Here is a 12,470-nt window from a genome sequence, read left to right as displayed (position 1 = left end):
CTAGAAGGTAAGGTGGGACAGGAAAACTGGTGATAGGGAACCCATGGTCAAGAAGGGAGAGTGTTGACATGTCGTGGGGTTGGTAACCAATGTGTACCAGTTGTTTAATGAGAAGCCAGTTTGTTCTGTAAACTTTCATCTAAAGTACAATTAAAAAAAAAAACAACAAAAGACAACCCTGAGATGCCTCCCACCTTTCCACTCTTACAGCTCTTAGCAAATGTGCCTTCCCTTTTCCTTTTGAACTATAGCCTCCTACACCCCACCCTCCTCTTTTGGTGCAGCAGTCCCATTTTGGCCCCAACTTCCTCACAGCTAGGATACTGCAGTCAATCATTTCAAAGATGGTACCCCTTGTGTTCAAGAATCATTCTCCTCCCCTTACGTTCAAGAATCACGCTCCTCCTAGCTTCCCACAGTCTCTCTTTTTCCCGTCTCGTCCTGGTGAATTCTAACTCCTTGTGTTTTCCTTTTCTAATCTCAGGCTCCTGAGCTTTGGCAAAAAAAATGCACAAAGTGATACAGATTGGTTCATCGATTCGTTCCTTCATTTAACTACTACTTTTACTGAGCAATGCACAAGCAGCAAATTACCTCCCTGCTATTTGGTAATTCTTCTCATAGTCATTAATCATTGATTCTTATCAGAATTTCCTTAAAATGTGATTCCAAAACACTGGACCACCTAATGTCCATTTCACCCCACTCCCCCTGTCTCTGCAGGTGCCCTTCACCTCTGAACTGACTGAGATCAAGGCCATCCTACATACAGGCTCTCCCCAAATCAAACTCCTCTGTATCTCCACCCACCTTCCATTCTTCTTTAGTCTCAGAGGACCAATATTCCTCTTCCTTTTCAAACCTATTCCTCTCTACTTAAGCCCTTTACTGGAAACCCTGGTGGTATGGTGGTTAAGAGCTATGGCTGCTAACTAGAAGGCTGACAGTTCAAATCCACCAGGCACTCCTTGGAAACTCTACGGGGCAGTTCTACTCTGTCCTATAGGATTGCTATGAGTCGGAATTGGCTCGAAGGCAACGGATTAAGCATTTTATGCCTCCTGTCCCAAGTCCCCACTGTGTTTCTCCTGTGCCACCCCGACATTGTGCTGGGTGCTGAAGAGCTCGCCAGGTACTAGATGGACACACATGTAATTACACACACACATATGCAAATACACATACAATTAGGGTGGGCATATTATTTCTCTCCCAAACTCAGACGTGTTTGAGAGTGAAAGGGGAATTAAAAATAATTAATTGAGGTGAACTGATTTACCACAGGCATAAACCAACTGTCCCTGGCAAATTAGCACAGCCACATTAATTGTAACACAACATGGTTCCCTCAATTACGGAACCATCAACATTTTCTAAAATTATTTAGTAACATTGAAAAAAAGTTCACGATATAATGCTAAGTGAAAACAGTATATACAAACTGATGATAGTTTAGTCAAAAAAAGAAAACAGCAACTACCACTCAAGGTATAATATCAAAAACCAAACCCTTTGCCATCAAGTCTAATTCCGATTCATGGCAACCCCCATCTATTCCAGAGTAGAACTGCTCCATAGTGTTTCTTGGCTGTGATCTTTATTGAAGCAGATTGCCAGCCTCTTCTTTCTGCAGCACCGCAGGGTGGGTTTGAACGAGCAACCTTTAGGTTAGTAGTCAAGCGCAAACCATCTGTGCCACCCAGGGACCTTCAAGACACAATAACTGAAAATTACTGGGTACTTAGTAGGTGCCAGGTACTATTCTAACTATTCCTCAGAACAATCATATGAGGTAAATACTATTATTATAGCCCTTTCACAGATAAGGAAACTAAGGCACAGAGCACTTAAGAAGCTTGCCTCGGATTCCTCCAGCTAAGAAGTAGCTGAGTTTGGATTCAAACTCTTTTGATTCAAGACCTATGATCTTAACTACCCCAGCATGTTGACAAGGAAGAGGAGGTAGGTTGAGTAGACAGACAGAAGCAGATGTGCAAAAAAAGAAGGCAAGGAAACACACCAAATGTTAACAGTAGGCTTGCAAAAGGCTTCTCTTGTTTTCTCTAAACATTTCTGTGTTTTCCTAATTTAATAATGTAACTCATGTTGCTGAGAAAGGAATAATGTAGTGCAGAAATGGAAAGAACAGAACAGCTAGTTCTGATTTGCAGAGGGGGAAGGGCCATCAGGAGAGGCTCTCAGTCCGTCCACTCATTTCTGTTACCATCACCCTGTTACTTTCCATGAGCTCTTTCCTTTTGCTGACCGATAAGTATATCCAGGTCTCCCTTACCAGGAAGATCCCTGAGTGGTGCAAACAGTTCGTGCTCAACTGCTAACCTAAAGTTTGGCAGTTCGAACCCACCCAGCGGCACTGCAGAAGAAAAGGTCTGGCAATCTGCTTTTGTTAAGACTACAGTCAAGAAAATCCCGTGGAGCAGTTCTACTCTGTAACATGTGGGGTTGCCATGAGTAGGAATCGACTTGACGCAACTAACAACAACCCTTACCTGGTCTCCCTTTAACCCCGCCACCCCACAACTCCTAATTCCATCATTTCTGCCTTTCGTGGGCAAGCTTTTGTACTCACTTCCTCTACTGCCCACATCCCTAACTTCCACTCCAGTATTTGATCAAGGCTTAGCAATAAGAGCGCTAGTGTCCTCATTACCAAATCCTAAAGCCATATTTCAGCTCTCATCCTCCTGGATTCTCTCTATAGCCCTTCATACTGTTGCACACCCTCTAAAGGGGGCACCTTTCTCTGACTCTGCATCTTCGCGGCCTCCTGTCTCTTTCATCTACTCCCTTCTCCCTAAGTGGAGACACTTCTCTAGGTTCTATTCTCAGCCCTTGTCTCTTTCCATGCTTCATTTCTTAGCAATCCTGTATACTTCCATAGCTTCACTTATGGTGAATAGGTGTCATTCTTTACTTCTTCTGAGTCCTATATTCTCTTCTACCTACTGAATATTTCTACCGGGCATGTTCTTCTATCTACCAAAACCAAAACCAAACCAAACCCATTGACATCAACTTGATTCCATCTCATATTGACCCTACAGGGCAGAGCAGAACTGCCCCATAGAGTTTCCAAGGAGTGGCCGGTGGATTGGAACTACTGACCTTTTGGTTAGCAGCCAAGCTCTTAACCACCGCACCACCAGGGCTCCTCTATCTACCAACAAAACTATAAAGCTAACATCTTTTGGTTCCCAAAATTGTTCTTAATTCTGCAAAAGAGTTTACCATTCTCCCTATCCCAAAGCTATAAACCTTGCAGTCATCTTCAGCTTCTCCCTCCTCCTCATCTCGACTTCCATTTAGTTATCAAATCCTCTTGAGTCCATGGCTATAAGAACTTCTAAATCTATTCTGTTTTCATTCTAGCAGCTTCTAGCTTTATGACCAATAACCTTTACTAATGCACCAGTCTCTCTGTCTCCTCTAGTTCATTATGCACAGGGCCCCAGAGGACTCCTCCCACATGACTACACTACAGTACACTGCTATACTACCCACGCCTCCATTAGTTTTTGTCTTAATGACAACGCAACCAAACCCAATGCCATTGATTCCAACTCGTAGTGACCCTATAGGGCAGAGTAGAACTGTCCCATAGGGTTTCCCAGGCTGTAAATCTTTACAGAAGCTGAGTGCCATATCTTTCTTCTGAGGAGCAGCTGGTGGGTTTGAATGCCGATCTTTCAGTTAGCAGCCAAGTGCTTAACCACTGCACCACAATAGTTATGGGTAAAAAAAAACTTTTTTAAATCTCTGCATTACCTGGTACACTCTCAGGTTTGTTGAATCAATAAGTTATGGTGTCTCTCCTTCTCAAAGGCCTTCAATAAAGCTTTTTATCCTACATGATACTGTTGACATCTTCTGTGGGGCAGTTCTACTGTATCCTATAGGGTCAATATGAATTGGAATAGACTCCACAGCAATGGGTTTGTTTTTTTTTCTCTACACGGGAGCAGATCGTTCCTCCAAAGTTCAGGCTCGTGTAATGTTTTAACACTTCTCTTACAATCTGACTCATAGCGACCCTATAGGACAGAGTAGAACTGTCCCACAGGGTTTCCAAGGAGCGGCTGGTAGATTCAAATGCTGACCTTTTGGTTAGCAGCCGAGTTCCTTAACCACCTTATCAGCCTAAAAATGAAACTGAGGAAATAGATGCCTGGCATTACCCCTGGCTTTTCAGCTGGACAAACTCATGAGCACTTTCTGAAATTCTTCGATCTAGATGTGTTTCAGAATTCTTCAGATCTGAGAAAAGTAAAATGGGGTATATACTGGAGTATACCTGGTTTAAGGATAACATCCCTGTAATCAAACTCATTAATATTTCTGCAACAAAACAAATTAATGCCCTAATTAAGTAAAATAAAGACTATGAATAACTTCATGTCAGTTTAGGTCAGGATAGGTTTTGCCACAAAGAAAATGCAAATCAGGTAAGGTTTGGTTGAAAAAAGGGTTCAGCTCTCTGTTTTTAGAACTGTGCATAAGGGCAGTTATAACGGAATCTGTTTAAACCAATAAAGTCCTTGTTTCTGTATCTGATTGTTAGTTTTATTTAAGCAGTATGAGTTGGGTTTTTGACACTTGCCCCTAAAGAGTCCTATTCCTTATGGGCCTATCTATATTTCAATTTTATTTCCCACCACTCCCCTATACCTACTCACATTCAAGTCAAATCAAAAATACATTTTGATTCTTTAAATAAAAAATCTTGCAACCACCATATGGTATGTGTACCATAAACCAAGCTGGCCAACCAGAAGATGGGGAGCCCTAGCTGGCTGATTTTCTAGTCAGTTGCCCCAGCCTCACACCTCGTTCTGTGGCTCCCAGGGAAGCGTAGCTATCACTCCCCTCTTACAGAAGAATCAGACAAAGCACTGAATTTCCTCCTTCCCCCTTCTCCCCCTAGAAGCCCTGGTGGTGCAGTGGTTAAGAGCTACAGCCATGAACCAAAAGGTCAGCAGTTCGAATCTACCAGCCACTCACTGGAAACCCCATGGGGCAGTTCTACTCTGTCCTATGTGATCACTATGAATTGGAAGGCAGCAATGGGCTTTTTGGTTTTCCCTTCTCCTCCATTTCATCCTCCATTAAATCTCCATGGGCACTCAAAAAAATCAGGAAAATTGTAAGCTGCTCCATTACAGAAACCCCCATTAACCACAGCATTCTCTTATTTTCCTTTGCAGTCTTTGCATCTCTTTGGTAGCCTTAGAGATCATGTAATGCTTCATGTGCCTTGATTTTTATATTCATTTTCATTACGTGGGCACCTGACACAGCAACAATATCAGTGGATGTAGCAGGTATTACAGTCCTTTGTTTGAAAAAGAAGGAAATAAGGATCAGGTTGGTTAATAAAAAAGAAAGATCCAGGAATTTCATTCAAACCTTCTGATTCCTAGTCTTCTTTCCTTTGGTCTCATTTTCCTCCCAGGATTACCCCAAACTGAAGAGATTATTTGCATTGATTGACCCTCTTTGGTATCCATAGAGGCAGAGGTGAAATCTACCAAAACTACTGAGGATGTTGCATGGATAATTTCACTCTAAATGATGTGCATATATTATTTTGATAAAAAATAAAAACATTTCTATTTTTATGTTACTATATATAAATAAATATCATAAAATACAAAAACATGAATGCTTGTGGACATTCACACGCACCGAAGATATATAGTGTGCACGAATATTCACAAGCATTCATTGTCACCAACCAAGAAGCCAAAGTTGGCTTCATCTCATCACTGAAGCCAACCTGAGTTGACTGAGTGATGAAGTTCCAAGAGCCATACCTATGGATACTTCAGGCTTGGAGAAAACCTAGACAGCTTCATACAACTTGAATGGACAAGGCAGCAAATACCCCTCCCTACGCAGGGGATATCTCTGGGGTCAAGACTCCTTCCTTCAGCCAAGGAATCACTGCTGGAAACTTTCTCAGCGCACTACCCTGCTTCTCTGGCTGACCTTTAAGGATAGGGTCTCTGGCTATAAGCCCAAGAAAGATAGTGATAAGGCAAACTCAGCTTCCTCTGGGCTCACAAAAATCCAGTTTTCCATTGCGAAGAAACCAAAAACCCATTGCCTCCAAGTGGACTCATATTGACCCTATGGGACAGAGTAGAACTGCCCCGTAGAGTTTCCAAGGAGTGCCTGGCGGATTCGACCTGCCAACCTTTTCGTTAGCAGCTGCAGCACTTAACCCCTACACCACCAGGGTTTCCTCTTAACAACTAGGCCCCCAAAATTCTCCATAGCCATATACCAGCCATTCCAGTCTATGAGGTTAATGCAACAGACTCACCAACATGAGGGCATGCGTTCCGAATGGCTTTTTCCAGTAAAGGATCCCCTCCTCCCCCTCCATTTTCCTTTTGTGATAAGAAATACGCATTTGAGAGTGCTTAGCTGAGATCAGAGCTGAAGTTCTTGAGCTTAAAGAGCTGCTCTTTAAGCCAAATTATCCTACACAGATCAACCTGGGACTTCTAAATCAATGTACTTTTCTGTTTACAAACTAAGAACTTACTATGGGAAGATGGTCCACTCCCATTAGACTAGTCACATCCCCTATTTCAAATACCACCCACAATCATCCAGAATCCACCTCCCCTCTTTCTCCCCTGTTTATCAACATTGCAAGTATCCTTCATTACTCATAGGTCAAAATTTATTGGCAGAGCGGGAGGCTCTCAAGACACAGCAAGGCTCTTCCTATTGAAGAATCTCTTCCCATTCATTTGGAAAATGCATCTTCTAATTTACTCATACAAATTATATTCAGAATTAGACAAAATATAAAAATTCAAACTTGATTTAACATAATTTACCCAGGTAAGATGCTTCATAAAATAGTCTTCAGATATGTTTCTTCCCTTTCTCCCACCTCCCTAAGCTTATCTCATAATATTTAATGATCAACATGAGAAGAGAGCACTGCCATGGAAAGTTAGCCATTATTCATTTAGAATCCAACATAAAAGTATTTTTAGTTGTTAGTTGAAATGGAAAACCATTTTCGCAATCTACAAAGCTCTGATTTGGCTCTACTAACTCAGTCATTAAGTTTATTTTCCTTATTTTCATATTTTGCATCTTCCATCTTAAAAATACATCTCCCTTTCCCCATATCTAAGTAAAGTTTGAATCTCATCTATTTCAGCCTTTCTCCTCAAACTCAGATTCAACAAACCTTCTCTGTAAGGCTACCTATGTGCTGAGCAATGCATAATTAACTCACGCTATTATTTAGAGATTTCTCACGTTACAGATGAAGGAACAGGGGCGCTGTTTAAGTTCAGTGACTTCACAGATCGTGCAAGTGGCATCTCCAGACTTTCCAAGTCCAAATGCTTGCAGTAGGGGCTCCAGGTTAAATATTCCCCCAGTGTTGCTTGCAACTAGCTTTATTCTTCTGGAGTCTTGTTTAAGATAAGTTACGTGTCTTGGGAAAGGATTTTTGCTACCTTGGAGCTGGAATCAAGGATTAGCAACTCACAGAAGGATAAATACAGCCATTGCACATTGCAAACAATCTAGTCACAGGAGACATTCTTCCTTCCTTCTGGTTTGTAGAAAATGTAGTCCAAACACAGGTTCACAATTAACGAACATTACCTCAGGTCTTGTTGCTTTTTGTCATTCCTATAACCAAGAGATTGTTAGCATGAAGGGTCAAAACACAAGATTAGTGAGACCAAGGCCTCTTGTTTGATCCCAGGGCAAGCTAAAAGCCATGCACGCCTACCTTGGCCAACCAGCAGGAGCTGGTCAAACTAGATCCTAAGAGTGCTTGTAGTCAAGGCACTCTACCATTGACCCTAATACCAAGAAAAATATGCCCGCTACTGACAACTACCACTAATAATAATGATTAGGTACCATTCCTGACTTTCAAGGCATAACCACTCACAAACTATAAACATTGTGTGAAGACCTACCAAAACACAACGTTATCTCTATAACCAAAGGCAAAAAAACCCTCATTACTGTTCCTTCCTAGGAAGTCAGGCATATCCTTTTTGCGTGTTTGCTTTCTTGCATTATTCTGCACATCCTATCTCTCATGAACAGAAGAGGCATGCTTATACTTTTTTACAGAAATCTCCAGGCCACGAATATTACCTCTGGTGACTTTAAGTGCTAAGATGCTATAAAAAAATACTAAATTAATATTCTAAGTAGATGGTTAAAACTATATCTTTACTGTGGTGAAAATTTACCTTGAATTTTTAAGATATCAAAAATACTGCCAGAATATTAAATGACTTTAGAAATAACAAGTTTCAGTACCAATTTGTAACACGAGGTGGGACCCCAAGACCAAAAGAGTAAAAAACAGAGAAGCTTCTGAGCCACAACATTCCCAAATTACTTTCTACCCTCAACTGAACTACAGCTGGTTTACTGTTGGAAAGAAGGACTAACAAAAGGATGTCTAAAGTGCTAAAAGGTCAGTGCAGTAAAAGGATGAATGAGAAATACTTTTGGCCCTTACAATGCAATGATACTGCACGTGCGAACTGAATTTACCACTCCAAAGACTTAGAATAGGGTTACACTCCTTTGATCTACAGAGGAAATGCTTTACACTGTAAGAATAGCTGATCTCTCTAAGCTGGTTATAGCATCAGCCCAGGACTCCTCTGAAAACTTGATAAGCACTAAATTTCCTCATCAGTGTTGTAAAAACCACAATAAATAGTGTTTGGTGCTATTTGTATGTAAACATTCAAACTTCTTTAATGAAATGCCAAGGACCTTCGTTTTCAGGCTTTTTGAAAAAAGTCAGACACAGCTGCAAGATATTGCAATGTCTGCCTGTTCAAAAGCGGATTTGGCGACAATTTCTCATCCCTCACTATGCCAGGTTTTGCAATATCTACGTTCTATTCAATGAGTTCGAAAAGATACAGGTGTTTCTACCCTTGCCAGTCGTGAAGCTTCTTAGATTCAAGAAGTCCAGGTCTGTTTGAACTAATATCTGTGAATTAAGACCAGATGTTTGTTTCTAGTCTACTAAGCCACTAACCCAGAATTCAAGGAAATGGGGATTTTACTTTATTCCTCCCACCCCTGCCAAAGGACAGAAGGATTTCCTAAAAGGCAGGGTCCCCTGGGCAGTGGACCTGGACCAGAGAGCCCTAGGTCTGAATCATAGCTGCCACTATCTCACTGGATGACCCTGTGTGGGTAGGTCACTTAGCTTCTCAAAAGTCTTGGTTTCCTCATCTGCTGTATATAAAGTAATATCTATCAAATGAGGTTGGTTTGAGGATTAAGAAAAAAGTGAACGTTCAAGAATTTATTCTTCCAAATATGCCTGGCTCCTAGGAGATGCTCAATGTCAGCTGAAACCGAGAGTTGTGGTTTGGGAACTGAGAGATGTGGCTTGGAAAGATTAACAGTATTACTTTCAGTGTTAGCCTTCCCAGTTACCTTACTGGGGCAATACAACTTTAAGCTTATGGTAGAAAAGACGAGAATAGCCTCAGTGTTTCTTCCAGAAAAAAAAAAAAAAGGTAGTAGGCTCCTAACAGGACTGGACAGTGTTTCTTTCTGTTATACATAGGGTCGCTATGAGTCAGAACCAACTCGACTGCACCTAGCAACGACAGACTCCTAACAAGCTATTAGAAGAACTCTTCTGCTGGTGACAGGCACTCAGGCAGCAAAATCTGGCTGGCTTCCCTTACTTCCTTCCTGGAGAAAGAAAATACCGCCCGTGCCCCTTGCCCTGGTCTCAGTCCTCCACAGGACCGGCTCTTCTGGAACATGCCCTCCCTCTGTGCCGGCAAAGAGCAAGACTTCGCGCTCTCGCTCTTCCCAACCCTGCCCAGTTCCTCCGCTGCCTTGGCAGACGCAGCGACAACATCCCAGTGCCGCGTATCCCAGGCGGAGGGGGTGAGGATGGGGTGGGAGTTCCCGAGCTTCTCCCGGACCCGAGCTCCAAGGCTCGCGTTCCGGGACGTGGCGCGCAGTAGCATCAGAAACCGTCTGTGTTCTCTCGCTCCAGCGGCACCAGCCAGCCCCTTTCTCTCCCTGCACCCACGCAGGGCGCGCAGGGCGCGCAGGGCGCGGGCTCCGGCCCTTCCCGCGTCTCTCCGCACCAGGAGAGCGCCTGCTGCTAGGGCACCCCGCCATCACCTACGCCTCCCATCCCCAGCGGGGTCTCGCCTGAGTCTGGCCAGGACCCCCTGCTCGTGCCAGCCCGGAAAGAAGAGGTGTAAGAGTGAGGATCACTTTCTGAGACCCGCTTACACAGTCCTCTCCACTCCATTTCTCGCAGGGGTATGGGGTGAGGAATCTCAAGGGGAGGAGAAGGAGGAAGCCTAGGAAGCCCAGAGGAACCTCCAAATTGCTCTTCTAATCATTCCCATAACATCACTTCAATTTATTGGCATTTCCCCCCCCTAAACAGGGCAGCTGTCTGGAGAGCCCTTAAGCGGTACCCTACAAAAATCCCGCGCCCAGCTGCCGGACCAATTCGCCCCACGGCGCCGCCTCTCCGCCCCGCACGTCCGGCCCCAGGACTCGCGGCTTTTCCGGGCAGAGGAGCTCGGAAGTTTCCCACCTCTCGCTCCGACCCCCTTCCGGGAATTCCCAAGCAGGTCTGGATCCAAGCAGGCGAGGGAGCTGGAAGGTCTCTCCCCACGTCTGCGCTGACGCCGGGTCTGACCCTTCTTGCCTCACTCTCCGCGTCCCTCCTCCCCTCCAGCTCCAGTCTACGCGCCTCCAGAGCCCAGCGGTTCTCTCGCCCAAGAAGATGAAACTTCTTTCTGGGCTAAATTCAGGTAGGAGCAGGAAGGCTTCTCCGCCTTCCCCTCTTCTCTCCTCCTTATCCAGCCTCCCCCCACCCAAGTAGCGGGTTCCGGGGGGTCTCACTCCCTGCGCCCCCAAAAGAGCTAATTTCCCCCTCTCCTCACCGCCACGCGCCAAGACTTTTCCTCAGGCTACTAGTGCTCCTCGTCTTTCTAGGCCAAAAGGTCCCAGGTCGAGTTTGCAACAACCACGCGAGCAGGCACACTCCGGATTTTTCCAGAGACTCTACCTGTCCCGCGTGGCTTGCAATAAAACAAAATAAACCCCAGTAACTTTGGGGAGTGTGTGTGCGTGTGTGTGTGAGAGAGAGAGGAACAGAGAGCGCGCCCGCATCGCCCACGAGTTTGGGTAACAGCTGCAAAAGCACATCTGGAAAAGGGGGGCCGACAGGGAAGGGGCGAGAAGCGCAGGGCCGCAGGCACCTCCTCGCCAGCAACTTCCAGGGCCAAGGGCCGGGCCAGCCGGTCATTACCTGTCCAATGTTGATGAATCCGTACTTGCTGGCGATGCGGTTGGCTTCTGGAAAGCCGCCGGCGATTTTGACCGCCCAGTGGTTGGTGTAGACGCGCGTCCGGCAAACAGGGAGCAGGCAGCCCCCGAGCAGCGCCAGCACGCACAGCAGGTCCAGCCGTCCCGGGCAGCAGCAGCGGCTCCTCCAGCCCATGGTCCCGGCGCCTCGCTGCCTCCCTCGCTCGTTCCCTCTTTGCTCGCTCCGCGCACTAAGCGGCCGTACAACTAACTTCTCTGGCCTGGGCCGCCCCGGCGCGCAGCCCTCGGCTGCTGCGGCTCGAAGCCTTGGGCGATCAGCAGGAGGCGGTGAGCTCGGGTTGGGATCACAGCAGCGAGCCTCTCTCTGGCCCCTAGACCATCCCTGGGGCTGCGGGGACCAGTGCTCCCCCGCTCTCCGGCCAGCAAGGCGGTCGGCGGGAGCTCCTTGGCTCGGGTGCAGGAGGCGGCTGAGTGGGGCGGGCGTCCTCCAGCAGTTGGATCTCGCCGGGCTCGGCTCCGGGACTCAGCGACTCGCCCTCGCTCCTCCCCAGGCCCCGGAGCGAGGCGGAGGCGGCCGGCGGGGGTGGTGCAGCAGCGGCCGGGCGCCCCCTCTGCTCGCCCCGGCTCCGAGCGCGCGCTCGCTTGCTCCCTCGCGCTCCCTCCGGCTCCGAGCAGCGCGCGGGGAGTGTGAGTGGCAATGGCAGCAGCGCCTGCTCTGCATAAATGACTCCCTCCAGCCCCCCTCGACACCCCTCCTTTCCCACCTCCCTCCCCCTTCTCAGCTCCCTCCTCCGCCCGCCTGAAAGCGGCCGCAGCCAGGCGCCAGCCAGGTCCTAGCGCCGCCGGGTTCTCCCGACTGTAATCTCCAGGGTCTTGGGCAGCAAAGGCGAGTCTTTGCAAAGGGCTGGGAGAAGAGCTCCGGGCTGGTGATTTTACCTCCTTCTCCCCACTCCCTGCTGGATTTGTAGTAATTTGCCTCCACTTCCCGAAAGACTAAAGAGATTTACACGTTGGCTGGTCCGAGACTAGCGCCTTGAAGATTCATTCATCCTCGCTGTGAACGTCTTTAAACTAAGTATTTAAGGAGGTCACTTGTGTGTCAATTGCCGAACAAATAACCA

At 46.3% G+C, this 12,470-nt stretch overlaps 1 protein-coding gene across 3 annotated transcripts in view; it reads right to left on the bottom strand.

The window, feature by feature from the left end:
• The window catches only part of PCSK5 (proprotein convertase subtilisin/kexin type 5), a 492,175-nt gene extending 480,123 nt beyond the window's left edge, over positions 1-12,052 (bottom strand). For all 3 annotated transcript variants that reach the window (XM_049895206.1, XM_049895204.1, XM_049895205.1), the window contains exon 1: positions 11,333-12,052. In XM_049895206.1, coding sequence (XP_049751163.1) covers positions 11,333-11,524 — 192 coding nt within the window. In that variant the 5' untranslated portion in view covers positions 11,525-12,052. The remainder of the gene's footprint in view (positions 1-11,332) is intronic.
• Between the last annotated feature and the right edge of the window lie 418 nt (positions 12,053-12,470).

Source organism: Elephas maximus, chromosome 9, assembly GCF_024166365.1.
Source record: "Elephas maximus indicus isolate mEleMax1 chromosome 9, mEleMax1 primary haplotype, whole genome shotgun sequence".
In the NCBI taxonomy this organism is placed as follows: Eukaryota; Metazoa; Chordata; class Mammalia; order Proboscidea; family Elephantidae; genus Elephas; species Elephas maximus.
The sequence above is the reverse complement of the archived record's forward strand: the minus strand, read 5'-3'. Positions and strand labels throughout refer to the sequence as shown.